Source organism: Microcebus murinus, chromosome 4 (genome assembly GCF_040939455.1).
Source record: "Microcebus murinus isolate Inina chromosome 4, M.murinus_Inina_mat1.0, whole genome shotgun sequence".
NCBI lineage: Eukaryota > Metazoa > Chordata > Mammalia > Primates > Cheirogaleidae > Microcebus > Microcebus murinus.
This window is the reverse complement of record NC_134107.1, coordinates 23,040,350-23,063,802: the sequence shown is the minus strand read 5'-3', so window position 1 is coordinate 23,063,802 and position 23,453 is coordinate 23,040,350. Positions and strand designations below refer to the sequence as shown.

Below are 23,453 nucleotides of genomic sequence, written 5' to 3'. Positions count from 1 at the left end.
CATTTCATTCAGAGCAACCACCAAGCGTCAGCCTCTGGTCAGCACGGGGGTGGGGTGGTGTCACGGACACAAGGTGACAGAGGCGCGTGCGCTCAGCGTCATGGACTGGCAGCTCCTGGCTGTGCACTGGTGCTGTCTTGAGCTCTCTGTCCCCCCACCCCACCCCCCTCTATCTGTGGCTGTGTCTCTCTTTCTCTCTCTGTCAGTTTATGCATCTCCAGGACTGCTGGAGAAAGCAGTGACAGCATGGGAATTAGGTCCCTTTGGAGGGGCCCCTATGGGCTGGGCTGGTCCTGGAAGGCTGCCTGGAGGAGGTGAGATGTGAGCAGGGTTTTGATGGATGAACTGTTGTTTTAGGGCAGAGGCTAAAAATGTCAGCAGCCAGGCAGATGATGAGAAAGTTGGTGGGGGGGGTGGGGGGGACAACAGGGAATGAGGGGCACTGTGGACCCCAGGAGCACCTATCCCATCTAAGGGGAGCAGCTGCTAACGGTACTGACGTGGAAAGCATGGCTCGCCTCGCTGGATCTGATTTTGCAAGAGCAGCAGGAAGCCCAGCTATCTGTGGGAAATGTCCCAGGATCCGGTCACTGTGTAGCTACGTGAAAAGGGTCTGTGGCTGACTGGCCCAAGGGCCGAGTGCCTGGGGGGGCGGTCTTTGGTGCGATGCTGCCAGATCGCTGTGTCGATGGGTCTCCTGCCTCCCACCTGCTCCCCCTCCCTGTCCCAGCAGCAGTTCAGTAGGGTGGAGCTGCTGCCCGAGCTCTGGGGCCACGTGGCTCAAAGCCCAGCCCTGACGCTGGCCCGACCCAGACTGTCCCTCCCGGCTGTGGCTTCACCTCTGGTCCTTCCCTCCCAGGGCTGCTACACCGTGATCCTCAACACCTTCGAAACCTACGTCTACCTGGCTGGGGCTCTGGCCATCGGGGTGCTGGCCATCGAGGTGAGTAGAGGCCCCCACTCCTGCCGCTCTGCAGGGGGCAGCCTGCCCCTCCCCCCACCGTGTCCTTACCCAGGACCCAGCGGGTGTGGGCACCGCAGGGTACAAGCCCAGCTGGCTGTCCGCTGCCCGAGCGTTACCCTTGGACTAGGGAGATGATGCATCGAGCCAGTCTCCTGGCAGTGGTGGTGGGCAGGCCCTGAGAGACCGGCCTCCCACCCCCCATGCCTGCCCCACCTCCGCCCCAGCTCCCAGTCCAGAATGCACCCTCGCGGAGGGACCAGCACAGCGGCAGCCTGTGGTCCTAGACCAGGCCTCTTCTCCTGGGAGTGTTCAGGGCCTGCGGGGCCTTGCGAACCTGCCAGCGGTGGTCTTAGCCCCCTTTGCCGGAGGGCCCCAGAGCCGCCTGGAGAAAGGCGAGCCGCTGCAGGCCATTCGCAGCCACCACTAGGTGGCGCTCCAGCCAAAGAGAGGGGCTGCCGCCCCTCCGGCCCTCAGTCCTCCCCGGGATCTCGGACCCCTGCCTGGAGGGCTGCATGGGCAGCTCCGCTCCTCCCTCGCCAACTCCAGGACGGGCTCCCTGGGGCCTCAGCCAGCCCTCGGCCTGCAGGGAAAGGAAGTCAAGACGGCCTGATCCTCCGTTTCCCACTGTGCCCGGCAGCCCGGAGAGAGCAGTTCTGCAGAGGCTGTGGGCATGGGCACAGGAGGGTCATTTATTTATTTATCCGTTCATTTATTCGGTAAGCACATGCTGAGCCCTGCTGTGCGCCAACACGGGCGGCAACAATGAACAGGAAACAGATAAATCCGCGCCCAGAGCCGGGGAGAGCTCAGGACTGGGTCCAGTGCAGGGAGAGGGCGGCTCCAGAGCCCAGCTCCCAGCTCTGCGCCTCCCCAGACCTCAGTTTCCTCATCTGCAAAATGGTGCTGACCACCCTGCTCCCGGGGCGCGTGGGCGTTGCAGAGGATGGGACAGTGTGCCTGGGGGCAGTGAGTAGTGGCTCTGTGCTTGATCCTCCACCTCGCACCCTGCCCAGCCCCAGGACGCGCTCATCCGGAGGGGAGGCAGAATCCTGCTCCAGGCTGAGACCTCTGCTGTGGGTGCAGGCTCCAGCCCCCTCCACCCACTGAGCCTCCTGGACACTTGGCCGTGAGCCGTGGCCTGGGAACTCTTCCTTGGGCTACTTGTAGGAGCTCTGGCCGTGGTGACATCAGCTAATCTGGTCAGGGGAGTCCCTGCGGCAGGGTCTCTGCCTGCCCCACCTCCCCAGGGCCCTCAGACAGGCATTCGGGGTTAAGCGTATAACTCTCGGGAGGGTTGCCTGTTAAATACAGTCCTGCGTCATTGCCCCCCACTTAAATCTCACCCCCTTCCTGTGAGCTAGTGCAGTTATGACCATGGAGTCAGAAAGCCTGGACTCACACCTTGACTCCCCGCTTGTTGCTGTGTGACCTTATGGAAGTTATGTGACCTCTCTGTGCCTTGGCTCCTGGTCCATGGAAAGGTTCACAGGGAAGCACTTAGAACCAGGCCTGGCGCTCGGTAGGTGAGCTCCGGATATATACGCAGGCCCAGAGAAGGGAAGTGCTTTGCCCAAGTTCACCGCTGGCAAATCGGGGAGCTGGCCTTGGACCTGTGACTCAGTTTCCAAAGTTCCCCTCTCGCACTACGTAAACAGGGCCAGGTGGCTGGTGAGGGGCTGGGCCCCAGGGGCGTGTCAGGAATCCCTGGAAGGAAGGTGCTGAGAATGACAAGCCCCAGAGGCAGATGGCCCTTCCCCTCGCGTGGGCTGGGCACCCTGGGGGCCGTGGGCGCAGCCTGACGAGCCGACTCCTGCTTTCTTTGCAGCTTTTTGCCATGATCTTCGCCATGTGCCTCTTCCGGGGCATCCAGTAGACGGTGTGGCCGACGCCCCGCCCCGCCCGCCGCCGCCCAGCACCCAGTGCGCTCCCCTGCCCCGCCCGCCGTCCTCTTGGCCCCAGAGGAGGAGACGGCCGTGGTGGATGGCCAGGGGAATAGAGCTATTTTTTTAACAAGACAAAATGAAGACAAAAATAAGGACTGACTGATGTACCCTAGCCTGGACTCCAGGGCAGGTGCCATGGGCTCTCCGCAGGGACGCCAGCACCCTGTCCAGGATGCAGTCTGCTCTAGAGACCAAAGGAACGCCAATCCCAGGCCCCTCCCTGGCCCAGCCAGACTCTGGTATCCCCGGGCCGGGGCCCACTCTCCTCACGGCTTCAGGACCTGGTGCCAGGAAAGTGAGGATTTAGACAAGGGGGCAAAACCGAACCTCAGAGAAGTCATCAAAGCCCGGGGGGGCCCCAAGGAGACTCAACCACCACGTCCGTGAGGACTCAGAACCTACAGTGCAATCCCTGGCCCACCGGAGGGTAGAGTTGTCCCCGCCACAGGCCAGGGCCGAGAGTGGGCTGCAGACACTGGATCCAAGAACAGCCCAGCTGGCAGGGCCCTTGCTTTCCCATCTGTTGGACCAAATAATCTTAAAGGCCCAGAGAGGGGCAGCAACCTGTCCACAGTCACACAGCACATGCATGACAGTTCTGAACAGGAACCTGAGTTGTCCCCAGGCTGCTGGCACTTCCTCCAGGGCTCTGTCACATCCGCTGCTCACATGCGCCCCTGGTCTTAGCATCTGGTTCCCGCAGGAGAGAGAACACAGCCAGCTAAGACTGCACTGTGTGCCCCCGCCCTCCCTCAAACCTCCCCACACTTCTGAGTCCCCACAAAACACATGTATGCACATCACATCCCCTTGTCTGCTCTGCCCACCTCTCCCCACAAGTCACCCCCTTCCCTGTCCTTCCCCATCTCCCTGGCTCCCAGAGTGAGAGAAATCCCCATGGCCATCTGGGTCTCCCCCTCCCCACCCAGAACTGAGACTTGATTGTCTTCTGCAGACCCTTGCCAAGATTCTCCATCTTCTTGCATACCTCCAGGGACAGAGAGCTCACTACCTCCCAAGGCAGCCTTCTGCCTGTGGACTGCTCTGACTTTAGCAGAATATACAGAAGAGGTTTCTGTTTTCCTGTGGTACCGTCCGTGGCATCCCACTTGCTCCCTCTCCTTCCTGGAGTGTCAGGGCTACACACTGACTCCCCTGAGCCCTCTGCTTTCCAGGCTACAAAGTCCCCACGGCATCTCTGCCATTTCTGCTGCGACAAGGTTTCCTGGCCCCTCAAACTGTCCATTCATTTCTGAGTGTTCCCTCTAGGCTGGGGCAGGGACACTCACAACACACATGCCTCAAAGTCTAGACCCGTGTAGACACCTGGGTTGCAAGATGCCTGACCCTGACTCATCAGGGGTGGCTGCGGAGGCTGTGCCGAGGTCCCCAGGTTTGTGCTGGGGTCAGTGGAGAGGGCAGCACAGCCCCGACCAGTGCCGTCTGCCCGACACCCTCAGTGCGATTGGTGACGTCTGCCGCAGGCAGGGCACGGAAGGCGCACGATGCCTGCTCTCTGCGCTCTCCACAGGCCTCTCAGGTCCCACAAGGAGCCCTCCACAAGCCACGGGCACCCTGTGCCCGCGCCCGGCCTCCCCTTGTGCTTTCCAGCTACATCTGGGGGACACCGAGCCCAGCGCTCCCTGCCTGCCACCTTCTGAGATGCAGCCAGGAGCTCTGTGCCTGCAGGAAAGACTCGGTGTGACCCTCCTTCCCCTCCTCCTGCTGTGCCCCCAGTCCGGGCCCTCCCCCAGGTTTCTGATCCGGTTTTCCCAAACTGTCACGGTGACAGCCTGCCCTGGCGACTCCATGCATGACGCCACGAGCTCCCTAGAGACCGGGTCCCAGGACCCCAGCGGACCTGCAGCTGGGAACCGAGCCCGGCCTGAGACGGGCCTGGGCCAGACCCTCCCTGGACCCACCCCCCTGATCAGCCCCAGCCTCCCGGCAGAGGCAAACGGCTGGTCTGGGGTCAACAAGCACCCCAAACCCAGGCTGGGCGGGGCTGGAAACTGCACAGCTCTGTGGCTGCGGTCCAGGGCACCCCAGGCTTCTGCCGCCCATGGAGGAGCGAGAGGGAGGATCTGGGAGAAAGGGCTGATCACGGAGGAACAGCTGGCTCAGGTGGCTTCAAGGGTGGGTCCGAGACTCCCCAACCTGCATCCGCACTTTAGCTCCCAGTCACGGCCCCCGTCCCGGGCTGGAGGGAAGCAGGGCGTCTCTGCTCCCATGGCATGCGCCCAGCCGGTAGCTGTTGGCAAGGCTGCCTGAGGCCATTCCTAGGCGCCAAGGAAAATAAAGCCCAGCCCAAATCAAGCCGGACCCTCCCTCCCTGCACAAGACCTGCAGGCGACAGGGCTCAGTGGCTTCGTCCAGATACAACCCACAGCAGGTTCTGAGGGTGGCAGCTTGGCTGCTGGGGGGGTGAGCAGGGATGCCTCTGCTTTCCACCCCAGGATACAACAGCCCGTACCTGAGACCTCCTCTGACCCCACTGCCAGGGCAAGGAACAAGGGAGACTTTACACGGTCGGTCACACACCCTGCCCTGTTCCGAAAGCCACGTTCCTGAAGTCACTGCATCTTGGAGAATGGGAATCTATCTTAGGGGTGGGGGCTCCTTGTTGACACGCAGCCTTGTTGCTTGGGCCCTCCCCGTCCTCTCTCTGTCCCTGCCCAAGGGGCCCAGGCAGGACTCCCCAAACCAGCCGAGGCCCCGGCACCCCATCTCTCCCCAGAAATCCTCTCCACCCCTCCCCCCGGGCCCTGTGTTGAAAGTCTATTTTGAAAACTGTACATGCTCCTGGTGGTAGATGGCAGAGCTAATTTATCACGTTTATCTCCCGTGAGCCCCTTTTATACTATATATCGAGAGGAGTTTTTGTAATATAAAGCAGGACGCCCACACTGATGGTTTTGCACTGGTTTTTGTGACTGTTTCTTACAAAAAGAAAAAGGAACGAAGAATAAATAGTGACCGTGAAGAAAGATGGTCTTGATTTGGGGGTGGGGGTAGCCTGAGGCTGAGGCGGAAGCTTGACAAGGGGGTGCTGGGTTCCGGCTGCAGGGGGACTGGGAGAAGGGGCGTCCCAGGTCACCCCAAATGGAGCAGAGAGCTGGGCCCACACCTGGCCTTCCCCGCTGGAGGGAGGGTCGGTCCCTCTCCCCTCTGTCACTGCCCCCTTCCCAACCGTAACCCTTCCTTGCCTTAATGTCCCCTGCCCCAGAGGCCGCATCTGTCCTGCAGGTCTCACCTGACCTCAGCCCCCCCCACCCCCAGGATTCACTACAATGAACTCTAACTAAGCCACACGGTATGTCATGAGCTCTGCCCTGCGCCACTGCCTGGAGAGCCCCACCCGGGGGCGGCCACGCCCCTCGCCAACCACCGCTCAGTGGAGGGTCGCGGCTCAGTGGAGGGTCTGGCGGGCACAGGCCAGACTCTGCTTCCCACCCCCCGCCTGCCTCCCGCCATGGGTCCACCCGCCATGCCTGGCAGTTACTGGGACCACAAGCCGACCATCAGCCACTGGGGGCGCGGCTGGGCCTCAGCAGGCCCGGCTCAGACGGGACACTGAGGCTTCGGCCTTGGGGAGGTGGCAGTGGGTTCCCGGCCAGCCGGTCTGGGCAGCAGGTGGACAGCCCTCCAGGACTCACAGACTCGGATGCCAGGACAGAGGGGCCCTTCCCCAGAGCCCTGCCTCCCATTCCACTCGGCCACTCTCCCCAGCTGCCTGACCCTGGTGGTGCCACCGCTCTGCTGCGCACGGGCCATGTCACTGGGCACGCGGTGGCAGGGACGGCTTGGTCCAGGCAGAGGCCCCAGGCAGCAGCTTCCTCCCCGACTCTGTCCCAAGAAGGGGAAGGAGTCTGGAGCCTCCCTAGACTCGTCCGTCTGCTGTGCGGGGGCGTGCAGGGGGAAGGAGGGCACCGCACAGCGGGGGGCCTGCAGGGAGAGGCAGGGCAGGGCGTCTGCGGGGCACCGGGTGGCCGAGAGGCAGGGCCTGCTGAAACATTTCTGTTTACTCCCCTAGCTGAGTGTGAGGCCTACAGGGCCAGGCCCCGGGGGCAGCTCCCTGGGGACGGGGTGGGCAGGGGTGAGCCAGGTGAGCATCAGGCCACGGCTGTCCTTTCCTCCCCAGTCTCCAAACGCCATCGCTTACGGTGGCTCCACGGGGGGCTGTATGCCCATCTGTCTGTGGGCCTGTGCGTGTGGCCGCTGGCAGCCTCTGAACCCAGAGTGGCTGGAGGCAGCCCTGGAGGCAGAGCACTCCGAGCAAGCCCAGGACAGCTCACCGTGGGCCAGGCCTGGGGTGGGGACAGGGCTTGTAGCTGCACATGGCCCATCTGCACAGAGGCTAAGAGGGCAGTGCCATCTCAAAGACAGCCCACCCCTGCTGGGCTGTGGGAAGGGGCACGTGTGTGTGTGTGTGTGTGTGTGTGTGTGTGTGTGTGTGTGTGTGTGTTTGGGGGCACAGAGGGGGAGGGCCCAGGTTGAGAAGCAGGGGCACAGGGCCAAGTTCTCAGGTTTTCCAGGCACGGCGGGAAGCCAAGTCCAGCTGTGGGGCCACTAGGTTGCCCGGGGTGCAGGGAGAAGGGGGGCCGGTCCACAGCCTCTCTCCAAAGCAAGAAGGGCTTCCTGGCAGAAGAGGCTGGACCCTCGACTTAGCCCACTACCCCTATGACTCAGACATGACTTCAGTCTGTCTGTCAAAGGGATTTGGAGGCCAAGAGACCCAAGAAAAGGAAGTGCCCCTGTGTGGAGTGAAGAATGAGGGTGCAGAGGCCCCCATCTGTCCCCAAACCAGGATCTCAAACCTGGAAGCCCAGGAGAACACAGCATCCGGTGAGTGCCCAGGAGGGAAGTAAGGCCACCACCTCTGCCCGCCTGGGCCAGGGTGGGGGTCCCCTGCCTTCCAGGAACCAAAGGGAAACAGAGGCCCCAGAGCCACCCTGCTCCGGGCATGGGCAGGGTCCCCTGGCCCAGCAGGCGGCTAGACTTTCTTGGGTCTTCGGCCGACCTGGTAGTAGTAGTAAACGCTGATGATGACAAACAGGAGGCGGCTGGCCAGGAGCAGCAGGGTCCCCAGGGACACGAGGCCCGTCTCGGCTAGTGTGGCCGTGACCACTGCGGGAGAAAGGCCAGGGAGGGGACAGAGGTCAGAGGAGGGGATGTGCCCTCACGCCCCACCACGGGATGCCACGCTGGGCCCGGGGTCCTGCCAGCTGGAAAGGGCAGCACCCCCCCACACCCCTGCGGAGCCCACAGACGTTTCTGTCCCGATGGCCCTGTGTGGCAGGAACCAGGGCCCAGCGTGTGGGCACAACTGAGCGTGTGCTGTCACACGGGTGCAGGTAACGGTGAGCAGCGGAGCGGGAGGGTGCAAGGCTATGGACGCACACGTGGATTAGAAGATCCAGGTATGTGTGTCAGGTGTGTGGGCACACAGGTGCCCCTCCCCCCATCCTCCCCCCACCCCAGACAGGTTTTCCTCACTTCCTGCAAACCCGGGTGGCTGGAGCTGGCAGGTGGGGGACAGAGCCGCACACCCCAAGACTCACCCAAGAACTGGACCCCGAAGTAGCAGGCTTCCGTCAGCAGGGTCCACCGAATGATGACCTTCTCGGCCGTGTACAGCGCGTTCCACATGATCAGGGAGATGCCTGGGGGTGGGGAGGACAGCTGAGTCCTCGGGGCAGGGCCAGGGGCCTGTCCCTCCTGTCTTTGGCCACTGCTGCAGGACAGCCAGGGCCCTGGACTCCACGTCCCCGTTCCGACTCACAGGCCTCAAATCAAAGGTGTCTGTCCCTGTCCCAGCCCTTCCAGCCTGCTCCTGTCATTTCCAAGACTAAGTCATTTAGCCCAGGGCAAGTCATTGCTCCCACTGGACTCAGTCTCTTCATCTGTAAAGTGGGAGAACGGAGCTGCTGGCCCCACTCACATCTGGTTCTGTCATTAGGATCCTGTGGATGGAGTGTGTGAGTTCACGGGTTTTCTTTCCTAATGGACTTCTGAGGACAGAACACCTGAGCATGCAGGAATCACTCTAAAGAACACCCAGGGGCAGGGGACGGACAATGTTCTTTAGTGGAAGAGCTACTAACTCAGCCTCTAGCAGGTCCCGACGACCAGTGGCTGCTGGCTCTGAACACCAGGTGTCACCAAGTGTGGACACATTTTATTCCAACCACCCTTACTCCAGAGGAGCTGAGACTTTACTCTGCAGGCAACAAGGAGCCATAGAATGTTTTAGAGGAGGGGAGGGACAACACCTATGCTGAGCTTTAAAAACTGTAGTCTAGCTCCCTGGCAGCCACGGTGATCATCTCAGATCAGAGGACCAGGGGGTTCAGATGCTCTGGGGCTGCAGAAGGGAGGGGTGTCGCAGGCTCTGGACTGACTCTTCCTCCCCTCTAGGCCGTGAGGCCCTGCAGAGCCGGGCCTGGGCTCACTCTCCGCACCCAGTGCCCAGGGCACTAACACGCAGCGAGCATCAAAGACGGGTCCCAGGCCGCTGGGTGTTTGCCGCCCATGGCCACAGGGTGGCAGCATACACCCAGCAGAGACACCCACCAGCGGCGGGGCGGAGGGGCGGGGCTGCCGCATCGGGGCAGGGTAAGGAAGGGCCGGGCAGAGGATGGCTCCCGGGCCCCTGCTTGGGATCCCAGCAGCGGTGGCCTCCCCCGGCGTGCACCCCGGCAGTACTCACTGAGGAGGGCGCCACCATACAGGCGGACGGGGGTCTTGCTGGCCACCTCGGCCCCATCGAAGACCACGTCGTAGAGCTGGTCGGGGAAGGCCAGGGCCTGTGGGCAGGAGGGGACGCTCAGGGACAGGCCGGGCGGTTGGGGGGGGACTGCTGACACTTCCCACGGGCACATCTCTTTCCCTGCACCCAGGAGCAGGGCCAGGGTCCCCGGGGTGGTCCCTGGGGCAGTGCAGGGGCTGGAGCTGAGGGCCCCCACCCCTCCACACCAGGACAGAGGCTCCAGGCCGAGTCAGGGCCATGGGCCTTGGAATCCGGGGTGCCCCAGGGCAGGCACAGATGGGGATGTGCCAGGAGCTGGGCAGGTGGCCTGACAGGATGGCAAGGCGGGGAGAGGCAGCTGGGGGCCAGGGCGGGGTGGGGACTCACCATGACGGCTATGCCAGAGAAGAGCACAGCAGAAACGAACTGCCAGACCCTGGGGAGGCGGGAGAGGAAGGTCACACCCAGGCCCCCCGCTGCCACCCCAGCCCCCAGGGGACCCTCGGTGCCCAGGAGGGCTGGTTTGGGGGAGATAATGAGATGGGATGGAGTCAAGGGCAAGATGAAACAGGGGCACAGCCAATTAGGGGAATCTTATGCAGCCCCCCTCCCTGCCCCCAAAACAAACTCAGACAAATGCTCACCTGAGCCCCAACGGCTCCCGAACCGTGAATTTGGTCTCGTTGCCCAAGACCTGGCTGATCTGTGGACACAGCGGGGTCAGAGGCGACCGGAGTGAGGGCAGCTCTCGGCATGCCTGGCCCCTCATCCTCCCAGAGCCCCTGCCTGCCCAGGGATTGGGATGGTCACACTGAAAATCAGCTAAAAATATAGTGGCTAAGAGTGAAAGCTCAGGGGTCTGGCCGACGTGGGCTTGAATCCTGGTTCTGCCACTTACTGCTGTGACCTCAGTGGGCTTGAATCCTGGTTCTGCCACTTACTGCTGTGACCACTTAACCTCTCTGAGCCTCAGTTTCCTCGTCTGTAAAACGGGCCAATAATTGTCAGTCTCTTCCAGTCCCAGTGCTAGCAAGACTTAAAAATTCATATGCAGGTTGAGCACAGTGGCTCAGGCCAGTAATCTTAGCACGTGGGAGGTTGAGGCAGGAGCATCACTTGAGGCCAGGAGTTCAAGACCAGCCTGAGCAAGAACGAGAGTTTCATCTCCACCAAAAATAGAAATATTAGCCGGGCATGGTGGCGCGTGCCTGTAATCCCAGCTACTTGGGAGGCTGAGGCAGGAGGATCGCTTGAGCCCGGGAGTTAGGGGTTGCTGTGAGCTATGATGACACCACTGCACTCTAGCCCAGGAGACAGAGCGAGACTTTGTCCCTCCCACCGAAAAAACAGCAGCGGATGCAATGCCTGGCACATAACAGACACTCAATCAGTTCTAATGATCTGTTCTTGTTATTGCTGTTATTCTCCTGACGTCTCCATTAGATCTCTAGGAAAGTGACCTAAGTCGTGGGACTGCGGCAGCTATGAGCCTCAGCCACTCTTCTCCTCCACTGGGCTCGGGCCCGCCCCACGCTGGCGCCCAGAGGCAGGGCCCGCCCCACGCTGGCGCCCAGAGGCAGGGCCCGCCCCACGCTGGCGCCCAGAGGCAGGGCCCGCCCCACGCTGGCGCCCAGAGGCAGGGCCCGCCCCACGCTGGCGCCCAGAGGCAGGGCCCGCCCCACGCTGGCGCCCAGAGGCAGGGCCCGCCCCACGCTGGCGCCCAGAGGCAGGGCCCGCCCCACGCTGGCGCCCAGAGGCAGGGCCTGCCTGGTGGCCCACCTTGGAGCGGTGCACCTCCCCGTCGTCGTCCTCCCCGCCCACGCCCAGGATCTTCCGGGTCTTCAGGCGGCTCACGAGGTCCGTCTGGCTGTGCTTCTTCATGAGCGGTGGGGGCTGCTTGGCCGCCATCTTGTCCTTGAGCCCCGCCTCTGCAGAAGGCTGAGGGGAGACGGGGGCCTCAGGCCACCTTCCCGCCCAGCCTCCAGGCCTCAGCGGAAGGGGCCTAAGAGTACTCGGGGCCAGACCCCTCCGGGCCTGCCGAGGCCTCCCATCAGCCTGGGACAGCAGGTGGAGCCCAGCTGGCCTCTGTTTCCTCATCTGTCAAATGGGCTGGGGGGTGCTTCTCAGGCCCTTCCGACTCTGGGAGCCCCATCTGGCCTCAATGGACAAGACACACCCCATCCCGCCAGTCTGGCCAGCCCGAGAGGAGTGGTGGCCAGGAAAGGGAACTCAGGCCTAGGTGGGGACCGCACCAGAGCTTTCTGGGGGTGGGGGAAGGGAAAGCTTAGAAAAGGGGAGGGTCTGCCCAAGCCCAGGCCCAGGCCCCACTGAACTTATCCCAGGCAATCGTGCTGCCCAATGAGGCCCCCGTGTCTCCCACCAGCCTCCTTCAAACAGGACCAAAGGAAGGCGAGGGGGTGGCCCAGGGCCCAGCCCAGCCAGAGGCGGCAGGCCCGGGGTGTTGGCAGGGACGCTGCCCAGGCCTCGCCCCCATCAACACCCCACCCGGGTCTGCCAGTGGCCCCCACTGCCCCCAGCTCCAGCCACCCCCAGCAGCGCCTCGGGCCAGGTCCTGGGCACCTGCTGTGTGCCGGCCCCTGTGCTGGTCACGGAGACGCAGAGATGAGCTGAGCCCACTGTGTCTTCAGTCAGTCCACATCCACGCCGCGGAGACACAGGGTAGACGGGGAAAGGGTCGAGGATGAAGGCCAGGCTCCGAGGCTCCGGGGGTGGCCCTGGCTCCTCTGGGCACAGCTCCTGCAAGACGGGCGCTGTCTGTACCCACGCTGCGGAGAAGGACACCAGGCTCCCTGGGTGTGGACAGGAGACGGGAGTGAGGAACAGGAGCGAGCACGGCAGCGCCTCGCCCCACACGGCCGTAGGCACCGCATGGCCACTCGCGCCCACCCTCCCGCAAGGCAGAGCGCCATCCCCAGGGCCAGACAAGGCTCAGGAGCCACCCGTCCCCTGCCAGGGGACCCTGCCATCTCAGTGCTGTGTGGCCCCGGCACATCTCATCCTCCCAGCCCCAGGTAGTGCTGGCAGAGGCCAAGCGTGCGAATGTCCCCAGGAATGTGGAAATGTCCCCAGGGCACCTCCTGTTTTCAAGCCTGCCAGAGTTTTAAAACAAAATATAGCACCCGAACAAATAAACGTCAGAACAGAGCATGAGCCGTGGGGTATATGAATATCGCCGTGGCTTTAGACCAGATCGACTAGGAGGTGGTGCACCAGCAGGCGTTGGGAAGTCACAGCGTAAGTCGTAAGTTGACGAGGAAGGTCTTCAATGAGTGTGGCGTCCGGGCCAAACGCCCTCCTACTCCCCTGGGCCGGCCTTGGTCCCTCATCTGTAAAAGGGGTGGCTATCCTTCCCCCTCCCCACACACAGGCCCTGGGGGATGGGAGGCCAAGCGTGGTGACCGTGACTGCCTGGCACATGGAGGCTCTCAGCTAAGGCCACCAGCAGGGAGACGACCCGGCCTGCCCCGCCCGACAGGGAAGCCAGGGTCTAGCCTTTCATCACATGGGACGGAGGGCCCAGGACGCTGTCCCAACACCTCGGCTGCCTGCCACCACTTCCGTGTGGATCCAGATAGAAGCTATAATTAGCCTCGTCCCCCCGGCTGCCAGGGAGGCTGCCCCAAGAGCCAGCGAGCCGTGGGGAAGCGGGGAAGCAGAGCCCCAGAGCCGGCCAGGCCCTTAGCAAAGGGCACGTTAACTGTCGCCTGGCCCTTCCTCACCTTCCTCTTCCAGCCTCCCCTGTGGGCTTTCATTGTTTTAACACAGGAAAACCGTTTTGGTTGTACAGTTACATGGATTTTAGCACCTAGAGATTCACGCAGCAACCAGCTCCAAATCGGGGCACAGGGCGGTTCCATCAAACCAAGAACTCCCTCGTGCTGCCCCAGCTACACCCTCCCCTCTCTCCTGGCAGCCACTGATCCGTTCTCTGCCACTGTAGTTTTGGTTTTGTTTCTTCAAATGTCACATACACGGAATGATCAAGTATGCAAAAGCTTCTGAGAACGGCTGCATCCAGCAGGCGCCTCTGAGATTCATCCCAGCGCTGCCCGTGTCGGTGCCCCTCCTTTTCACGGTGCCCCTCCTTTTCACGGTGCCCCTCCTTTTCACGGCAGAGCAATATTCCAGGGGCCTCACGCACTGGCGTGTTTACCCATCTGCTCACTGAAGGACGTCTCAGTTGTTTCCAGCTTTAAGAATAGAGCTGCTATAAACATTCCTGCACAGCTTTTTGTGGGACAAGTTTTCGTTCCCCCACGGTAAATACCGAGAAGGGACCCCTGAGCTGTACGGCACACCTCCGAGGAACTTTCGGGCACGGCGCCACACTGCCCCTCAGAGCGGCTGTCCCAGTTCACGAGCCCAGCAGGGCACGAGCGTTCCAGCTCCTCCACGTCCTTGTCCTTTCCCTGACAGCAGGTGCATGCTGGGCTTTATTTCAGTCCTTCCAGCCCCTCCCGGGTTTCTACCCTCCTCACCCAGGCCAGACTGCCGCGCCCCTCCCCAGCCGCGTGGCCTTGTGCTCTGTTCCCCTGCGCCACGGAGCCGTAACTCCCACCTCCTGGGGATCGTGGGCAACAAAGACAAGCTTGGTGACAGCACCAAGAGCAGCACCTGCACGTCTGAATGAAGAAACCGCATTTGGTGAGGTGGGTCTTGAGCCAGGTGCCGGGTGGAGCGCCGATTAGAGCAAGTTACTTCCCGCTCTGAGCTGCAGCGCTCCCGAGAATGAAATGAAAACCACCACCCTTCCTCCCCCACCCCCCAGCTGAAGCAAAATAATGGACAGAAAGAGCTTTATAAAGAGCCAGCGAACTGCTAAAGCCAGAAGGCACAATGGTCACGGGTGTCACTGCGTGCCTGTGGATAAGTCGCTTAATCGCCACGTGCCTCAATTTCCCCATCTGCAGGGAGATATCCTAGCTCACAGAGACGCTGTGAGTAGAGATCTCCGAGAAGTCCGTGGAGCAGCGCCTGGCCACGGGCAGCGCTCAGCCCCCACGCACAGCACCCTGGACGGAGCAGGGCAGGATCAGGAGCCCGGACTGAGAGTGCTTCCCAACCTCGCCACCCCGTTAAGCAAAGCCCCAGGCCTCGGACCCGGGCCAGGTCCACCAGGCCTGGGCCGTGACAGCGACCCAAGTGGGTCGGAAGCTTCCAAGCAGTAGAAGCACAGCTGCCGACCCCTCCCTACCAACACCCACACACGCACACACGTTCCCCTCTGCACCGCAGGCCTGAGCCCACGACAGTGACTACAGAGGGCATGTCAGTGCCAGCCCGCTGGGACTGGATCCAGAGTGGGCATTACAGTGTCCTGGGTAGTGTCACCCAGGGGTGGCACAAGCTTTATCCAGACACTGCCATCAGGTACCTGGGACCCACTCTGCCCACTCTGCCCACCTCAGGGCCCCGCCCCAGCAGGGAGCTCCCACACAAAGGGCCCATGCCTCCCAGGGAGAACGGGACGGTGGACGTCACCTGCAGGGAACGGATCCCTGCACCCCCTTTCAGCTGCGTCTGCCCCTGCTTTGCCCCAGGACTGGGCCTTCAAGATCCTATCCACCATACCCATCCCTAGAATGCCCTACCCCCAGGCCAGCCACACCCACCCCCAAGACCGCCCCTTGACCCTTCCTGCCCTGCAAGGCCACTCCAAGTGTTTATTTCAGGCCTGGCACCATTTTAACCTAAGTGGGGACAGAGGGCGTCTCCTGCCACCCCACCCCGTGCACCCTGGCCAAACTCTGGCTTTGGGGTGAGTGGGCCTGGGCTTCAATCTAGGCTCTGCCCTCCTACCAGCGGCATGGCTTTGGGAAGTCTCGACAGCTCTCCCAGCCTCAGTTTCCCCCTTGTGAAACGGGGTCATGAGAATGCCTGCCTGGCAGAAGTGCTGGTGGATAGAGAGGGGGTGCAGGTGGGTGCCGGCTGGCAAAGTGCCCGCCCAGGGAGGGGCCCAGCCCTCCTTCCGCTTCCCTCCTTCGCTCAGCTGCGCACAGTGGAAAAACCTGCCAGTCAGCACCGCCAGGCTTCCTGTCCCACCCAGCTGCCTTCTGAAGGGCCATGGGGCTCCGCCAAGGGGACAGGCTGCTGGGGGGCTGGGGGAGGGGACGGGCAGGATCTGCCTGCTCACCTGCCCCGCAAGGAGACGGGAGAGGGAGGTTTCCAGAGCCAGGCCCTGGGATTCCCGGGCCTCTGCCTGCTGCCCCTGGCCAGCCTCTTTAACCCCATTCCCAGCTAACCTGGCACCCGTCCTTTGCACAGTGGTTCCCACTGCTGGCCCTCTACCCAAGAGGGAGGGTCCTCCCTGACACTGCCCTTCTCCCCCGGGCGCAGGGCCCTCTCCCTCCTCCGGACTCTCGTAGCTCGTCACCGGGCATTGCATGGCAGCGTGGTCCCCGGGACGGAAACAGCTGAAGTTAGGGCTGGGGCTGTGCTCGTCCGTGTATCTGCCCTGGGCCGAGGCGCACAGTAGGTGCTTCGTCAGCACAGGCGGGTGAGCGGCAGTTGGGCCAACTCCACCCAGAACCCTGAGCCTCACGTGAGGCAGACGTGGCGGCCCGAGGGGAGGCTCTCCCAGCGCACACTGGACAGAGCAGGAAACTGAGGCCAGAGGGGGCAGCTCGAGGGGTGCTGGGGGGCAGTGCAGGAAGGGGCTTTGCAGTTAGGTGGGGCTGGGTCTGCATCGGGTCACCCCTACTGGTCTGGTGGGCAAGCGGTGTCAGCCCCAGGCCCTCAACACAGTGGGAGTCGCATGACCACGCCCTGCTCGTGGGGCGCCGAAGACTCTAGACCAGGGGTCCTCAAACTTTTTAAACAGGGGGCCAGTTCACTGTCCCTCAGACCATTGGAGAGTGCGCACCGTGGGCCCGCGACGAGTCGGTTGCTAAGCGGGACAGGCAGCGGCGGCAAACACGCCCGGCAAGCCGGATGAATGTCCTAGGCGGGCGGCACGTGGCCCTCGGGCCGTAGTTTGGGGACGCCTGCTCTAGACAGTGGGTGAGAATGCGCTGGGCAGAGGGCCTGGCACAGGGCTACCTGGGAGTGGGGTTAGAGGGCTGGATGGGAACACCAGGCCCCTGACCTGGTCCCCACCACCTCAGAGAGCTGTGGCATCATCCGCAGGGCGTGCCCCAGGGCAGGGACTTCTGCTGGTTTCGTTCTCCGTGCCTGGGACAGCAGCCTGCACGGCACAGGAGCTCAGCAAGCATCTGCGAGTGAACGAATGGGGGGACGGGCGAGAGGCCCTCCAGGCCAAGGTCTGGCTCCCACCTCTCATCTGCTGTGCAACCTGAGGGCCCCTTGGCTCCCAGTGGCAGCAACAGAGGGCCCACGACAGGAACAAGCAAAGCCCCCCATCCCAGGCTGAACCAGGCCAGAGAGAGAGAGGCGTATGGGGGTGCAAGAGTCGGGGGAGGAGGACACACTAGGGGTGGGGTGGGCACATCCTTAACGACTGGGAAAACCTGGGCCCAAATCGTAACTCCTCTTAAAGGCTGTGTGACTCAGGAAAGTTACTTAACCTCTCTGAGCCTCCGTGCAGCCAGGCTCCTTTGTCGACTCAGCGCACGGGGCTGTAAGGGCGACAATGAGAAAAGGCAGCCGAGGGGCCGGGCACCTGGCGTGTGCTCCACAAAGACAGCAGCTGGCAGCACGAACGGGCAGATCGGACGGGCTGTGGCATCCTCCCCTCGCGGATCCCGGAGGACTTCCCCCACCCCTGCATCCTTCCCAGGAAGCCTGGTTTCCATAGAAACAGATGGACTGCAGCACTGTCCCCAACACAGAGACTGTGCCCATGAGGGCTGGCTAGAAACCTGACTGGCCGGAGGAGGGGGAGAGGAAGGGGCCCGGAACACCCACCAGCTGCCACCAGCTGCCGACTCGTCTCGTTGCGATTCGGGGGAGTCACTGCTGCCGGGGAGCTCAGCCAGGGACCCACTTCCTTTCCAAACAAGACGCTCTGCAGGGGCAGCACACCTGTCCCTCCCCATCTGGTAAGGAGGACAGCTGCCCCAGGGCTGGATGGCGGGGGGCAACTACCTCCAGACCAGAAATCCCCACTACAACCTATGAGAATGGCCATATTATTGCCCCCATTTTACAGATGAGGAAATTAAGGCCCAAGTGCTTTATTCAAGTGCCCCGTGAGGTAAGTGGCAGAGCTGGGATTCAAACCAAGTTCAACATGCCTTAACGGGAATCCCTGAGAGGAGCTGGTGTATGGGGCGGGGCTGTGTGGTTGGGGGGTTTGGTGAGCTTGGCACCCCAAGGGAACTGAGCTCTACACCTTTGTCCCTGCAGCACCTCCCCTTGAAAGTCCCTGGCGGTGGCCGGCATCTGAGCGCCTCCCTGGGGTCCAGGCTCCCTCCGCTTAAGGCCCTGAGACTCCAGCAGGACTGGGAAGGGCTGCAGGGAGCCCCATTGTTCTGTTATCGCCCTGGTGCAAAATAGCTGGAAATGGGGTTCGAGACTGGGCAGCGCCAGGAGGGGGCAGTGGGCACTGGAGCCTCAGGCCCGTGGCCAGGGAAGAGCTCCGCCCTGTGGCTCCCGGCGGCAGCCACGGAGAGGCCCTGAAGGAACAAGCAAAGGCCCTCTCCCCAAGCTGAACAAGGCCAGGAAGAGAGCCCGCATCATCCTCCCCACGTGTGGTCCCCTCCAGGGCCACCCATCAGCCCCCGGGCAGGATGGACCATGGTAGCCCTGAGATGGAGCAGTGAATCCCACTTCTCAAGGGTTGCGAACAAAGGGACCTGTGTTCGAATCTTCCTTCTGGGCTTCCAGCCCGTGCCCTCGGGCAGATGAACCTCTCCGTGGAGGAGCCCCAGGCCTTCCACCATCAAATGGGGCGCTGGTGCCTGACCCACAGGCTGTCGGCAGGGTGACAGCTAATCTCCGAGTCCCAGGATACAAAGGAGGTTCTTCAACACCCCTGCGCTACTGACGCCATCGCAGCAGCCTCGGGGGTGCAGGTTCGGTGGGGGGGCTCTCGGGGCGTCCCGCGAAGGCAGGCGAGGCTGCGTGCATGCGGCGGGGCCTCCGCCGCTCCAGCTGGCTTGCTGACAGCCCGTCCCTCGAGAGCGAGAGCACGATTATTCCGAAGGCCCGGCCTGCCTTAGTCAGACTGTCTCTCAGTCTGAGCCAGGGGAGGGCAGGGCAGCATCATCCATCTCCCTGGCCACTCAGCATCGCCACCACGGCTGCTGCACAGAGTGGGGATGACAAACAGTGGGACTGGCAGGGAGGGGGGAGCATGGCGTGAATCCTGCAGGCCGGCAAACCCGTCCCCAGGAAAAGGAAGCCACACCCTGCTTCCAAGAACCTCTAGGAACAGGAACCCCGGGAGCTGGGAGCTGGGAGCTGAGGGTTTACCCTGGAGTTAGAAGGCTGGCAGGTGTGTCCTGAGTCACTGGGCTCAGAGACAGGACAGCTGAGGTCACGGCAGATTCTGCCATCCCTGGTAAGCCAGAGTCGCCCTTTGGGACTCAGTTCCCTTAGCTAAAACAATGGGAGGGTGGCCTCCAGGGCCCCCGCCGGCCCTGCATCTCAGCCACACTCCGGCTACAGCTACGCGCTGGGCCCCAGCTCAGGCTGCCGCCCCCAAGCTCCGCCCGCGCCCGCGCCTGGGCCAACACAGATTCCTTCCATCTTCCTACTCTTGCTTTTGAAGGTTGCCCAGTTGCCAGAAAGGCAGAGGAAAGCCCAAACTTTCACCACAAACATCTCCAAAGCTCCAGAGACAAAAATAAACACTCCCTGCTGTGCTGGAGAGTGCAGGGCTGAGCAGGCCACAAGGAGGGGACATCCCCGGGGGAGTGCCCGGCACTGGGAGGGCTATCGGTCACCACTCAGAGGTCACTGGGAGGGCTCTTCCTGTGCTGACAGTCACTCACAAAGGGCAGAGCACGTGGAGGACTCCTGACCTTTCCACCCAGAGTGGGCCAGCCTCCCCCTTGGTGCAGTGACCGTGTCAGGGCCCTCAAGGGCAGCCAGTGCCGTCACTGGGACAGCCTGGCTTCCGGACCCCATGGGCCAGGGCTCTGGTGAGAATGCAGCAGGCACACCCCCACCCCCTCCCTCCCCTCCCCCTGTGGCTGCTCAGGACCTTGGAGGGAGAGGGGGGTGGAAGAGGAAAGGGGGGCGGATTTCCTTGAAGGGATGCTCCACTATTGTGAGCCAACTTTTTCAGAAGCAGTTGGTGATCTGTCTTCCTCCAGGTAAGTTGAGGGAGGCAGGTGGAAGGGTCCTGGTATTTTACCCAGGCAGGAACGGGCCACAGCCACAGTTCGTAATTATCGTCTCCCCGAACATCTGGGGCTCTGGCTTAGTGGTTAAAGGACCTATGCTTCATCCTGGCTCTTCCACTTACAAGCTGCATGGCCTTGGGTGGTGCCTTCACCTCTCTGGGCCTCAGTTTCCTCATTTGTGAAATGGGCATAATAATGATACCAACCCCTCACCTATGAGAAGATGCACAAAAAAACCCCCACCTAGTACAGTATCTGTTTTGTAGTTAATATTCAGTAATCATGCTGCTATTATATTTAGACTAGGAGACTCAACTCTTTTGCCTCAGTTTCCCCCTTGACTAAGCCAGTTTCAGAACAGGTCCCCTTCCAGGGATTATGTGCCGACACAGAGTGTGGTGTTTAGAAGGCAGGTGGCCATAGGAAGGAAGTGGGATGAGAGAGTCAAGGGTCACATTGAGTCTGGAGGAAGATGCTGCCCTGTTTGCGCTGACAACAGCTGCAACAGCAGGGAGAACCCGGCAAGGTGCTGCAAAAGGTCTCCAGGCATTAGGAGCCCCAAGGGGCACTGAGCCCAGGTGGCTCTCCTCTGTGTCCCCAGCCCTGGGCCAGGCCAGCCCTGGGAGGGCCCAGCCAGTGTTGCTGAATAAGCAGTTGAGACGCAGGGTGCACGGGAGGTATGTGGGCCAGGAATCAGAACATCAGGCACTCTGCCCTACAGCTGCCAGTCCTGGTCTGTGCATCCGGAGACAGCGTCTCTGAGCCTCACTTCCCTCATCTGTGAAATGAGGGGGCTTCATCCCTTCTCAGCCAGCCTAGCTGCCTATCTCTCCCCCCACCCCACTCCACTCCAGCTGTGTCCAGGCTCTTTGCTTGCCATGGCTATCTGCATGGCTCACTCCCTCACAGCTTTAGCTCAAAAGTCACCTCCTCCAGGAGGCCTCCCTGACTACCCAATTTAAAATGGCAACCCCGCTCCCCAACCTCAACACCCCCACACGTGACTCCCCGCCTCCCCGCGCAGCACGCTGTATCACTGGCTTATTTGTTTTATTGGCTATTTGCCTCCCCCGTCTTTAAGTGTGAGTGCCATCAGGGCGAGCATCTTTGTTTTTGTCCTATGCCTGAATATGTGCCCGGCACTCTGTCCAATGAATCAGTGTTGGTGTAGCGTTCACAAACACTGCGTGCAATACGTAAGAGTCAAGAAAAGCCCGAGACTGCGTGAGTTTGGGGCGCTACTGTTAATGCCACACCCCGGGAGGGGCAGGCCCTTTCTCCAGCAGTGGGGCTATCCTAAGGACTTGGAGGGGCTGAGTACGGGCTGGAGAAGCCGCAGGGGCCCTGGGGACAGGGCTCAGCAGAGGACAGGTCAGAGCTGTGGAACCAGCAGGTGGTGAGAGCTGGGCAGGGGTGAAGGGGCCTTGGCCTCAGCCTGCGCGTCAGATTTGGAAGTGGAGGACAGCATGTGGCGGAAGAGAAGCCAAGGCAGCTGCCTCCCAGGATGTCGGGGCCAGAGAGGACCTCAAGAACAAGACGACCCATCTTACAGATGGGACAACAGAGGCCTGGAGAATACCCAGTCTCATTTCCTAACATGCCAATAAGAAAAAATACTTCCTTTCTTTCTTGAGGTCTGGGGCTGAGGCTAAGGGATAGACAGTGCCCCCTCCTGGTTCTGCGACAAAACGCCCCCGTGTCCCTGGGATCTGTAGGCTACAGGTCGTGGCTCCCTCTCCACAGGCCGCTGGGAGGGGAGGTCCCAGGGGCCGCCCAGGTGAGGTGGCAGCGCGGGGCTTCTCCCCGCAGGCCACCCCACTAAGAAGTTTGTCTGAAAGAAACCAGGCAGGAAGTGCGGGGCAGTGGGGTGCTGAGGCGGGGACTTGGCTACCTGCGCGGCGCCTCGGCGGGGCCTGGGGGTTCCCGGTCTCCGCCCCGCTCCTGCCCCAGCTTCCCTCGCTCGCCGAGAAACCCGCTCCCCTTTGTGCTGCAGGAGATGGCGGGAACCTGTGCCGGGTGGGGGCGAGGGAGCCGGCGCGGGGACCCAAGGTAGCCCGGGTGGGCGCGGCGGTCCCGGCCCTTCCTCTACGGACCCCCGGGGTAGGTGCGAGCGCGGTGCCCACGGCGGGGGCCCGGCCACTCGGCGGCCGGCCAGCGCACTGCCCCCTTCCCGCAGACCGCACGACTTCGGGAGAGTGGGGGGCGTCTCTCCCCACCTGTGCTTCCCCGGCCCACCCCGCTACCGGGGCTTGGGCGCGGCCTCGCCCGGTTTCCGCCTGCTCCCCCCGCCCCCCGGCCGGCTCGGGGCCCGGGGTGTCTCCCAGCCTTGCCCCAGCCCCTCCAAGCCGTGCTCGTCTCGCGGCTCCAGACACGCACCACTTTCGGAGGGCCGGGCCCGAGCGCGGAGGTCCCCAGGCGGAGCGCCGCCGGCCGCTCGGCGCCCCCGGCCTCCCGCCTGCCCCGCCCCCACGGCCCCGAACCAGAAGGTCGGGCCGGGCAGTGGGCGGCGGGAACTCCGCCACCACCTCCGTCCGCAGCCTGCGTAGGGGGAACTCGCAAGTTTGTGCCGCGCACTCCTCCGGCCGGGAACAATGGCGGGAGGGGGAGGGGAAGGAGAACCGAGAGCCGGGGACAGAGTCAGACCCCAGGGAGACGGAAACTGCTTTTCGCTGCTTCTCCCCTGCTCCGAAGCAGAGAGCGCGAGCCGGAGAGGCGGGGACCGAGGACGAGATAAAGGGTCCGGGAGAAAGGCGACGGCGGAGCGAGGAAGCTGGGGAGAGAGGGAAACCGAGTCAGAGGGAGAGGCAGCGAGGGGACCGTGCGAAGGGGAGAAACGGAAGGGGCTTCGGGACGGCGCCCGGGAGAGCCGGGGGAGGGACCCCTGGGGTCCCTGCCGAATCCGCAGGTGCCAGCCGTCCTGGGGCGCCCTGCTCGCGCGCTCGGGGTCCTCGCCGCCCCTGCGGTCCCGGCGCCCGCGGGGCCCGGCCGGTTGCGCTGCGCAGGCTGCGGCCGGCCGGCGGCGGGAGGGGAAAGTGCGAGGCGGGGAGGCGGCGGCGGGGAGCAGAACTTACGTGGCTAGCGCGGGCCCGGCGGACGCTCCGGCCTCGGCGCTCACATCGCGCCGCCCGCGCCGCGCAGGGCAGGGCAGGGCAGGGCAGGGCAGGGCCGGCTAGCTGGACTGCGCGCAGCGACCCGAGCGGCCGGGGCTCACCCGAGTCTAGCGGCCCCGCTGGTCCCTCCTCTCGGATCCGCGCGCGAGCCAATGGCGCGCCGTCCCCTCCCACGCGCCGGGCTGCCTCGCCCCCGAGGGTGGCCGCCGGGGCGGGCGGGATGGGGGTGGCGGGAGGCCGGGCTCCCCGGCTCCCCGGCGGAGGCTTTCCTGGAGGCCGCCTTCGGGGGGCGCGCTCACGCCCTGGTAGAAGGCGCCTGGGATTGGAACCAGGGCGCGGGGACACCCTGGCGTGGCCCGCGCCGCCCAGGAAGACTTTTTTGGCAAGTTCTGAAGCGGTGCCCCGTTTCTTGGGACTGTC

The 23,453-nt window shown here is 63.0% G+C and overlaps 2 protein-coding genes across 3 annotated transcripts in view; one reads left to right on the top strand and one right to left on the bottom strand.

Annotated features, from left to right (window-relative positions):
* Positions 1–5,817, top strand: part of TSPAN18 (tetraspanin 18) — a 177,335-nt gene extending 171,518 nt beyond the window's left edge. The window contains exons 10-11 of the mRNA XM_076002015.1: positions 860–943; positions 2,790–5,817. Coding sequence (XP_075858130.1) covers positions 860–943; positions 2,790–2,837 — 132 coding nt within the window. The 3' untranslated portion in view covers positions 2,838–5,817. The remainder of the gene's footprint in view (positions 1–859; positions 944–2,789) is intronic.
* On the bottom strand, positions 5,818–23,156 carry TP53I11 (tumor protein p53 inducible protein 11). Of its 2 annotated transcripts, XR_012918938.1 has the most exons (9): positions 22,995–23,156; positions 12,236–12,465; positions 11,435–11,593; positions 10,300–10,358; positions 10,043–10,091; positions 9,617–9,713; positions 8,469–8,570; positions 6,915–8,034; positions 5,818–6,607 (listed from the first exon to the last, which is right to left on the bottom strand). XR_012918938.1 is itself a non-coding variant. In XM_012790348.3 (8 exons), the coding sequence occupies exons 3-8, from the start codon at positions 11,561–11,563 to the stop codon at positions 7,901–7,903; spliced, it is 570 nt and encodes a 189-aa protein (XP_012645802.1). In that variant the 5' UTR covers positions 11,564–11,593; positions 12,236–12,465; positions 22,995–23,156; the 3' UTR covers positions 5,818–7,900. The 2 variants fall into 2 exon arrangements, 1 of the variants encoding a protein (XP_012645802.1); XM_012790348.3 differs by having other exon boundaries at positions 5,818–8,034.
* Between the last annotated feature and the right edge of the window lie 297 nt (positions 23,157–23,453).

Bases quoted from the DNA above. Each gene is read 5' to 3' on its own strand.
- TP53I11 (XM_012790348.3), bottom strand. From the start codon at position 11,563: ATGGCGGCCAAGCAGCCCCCACCGCTCATGAAGAAGCACAGCCAGACG. The intron at 9,714-10,042 runs GTGAGTCCCCAC...TCCTGCCCACAG, and splicing joins TCTCTGGCATAGCCGTCATG to GCCCTGGCCTTCCCCGACCA. The intron at 8,571-9,616 runs GTGAGTACTGCC...CCCCACCCCCAG, and splicing joins GTATGGTGGCGCCCTCCTCA to GCATCTCCCTGATCATGTGG.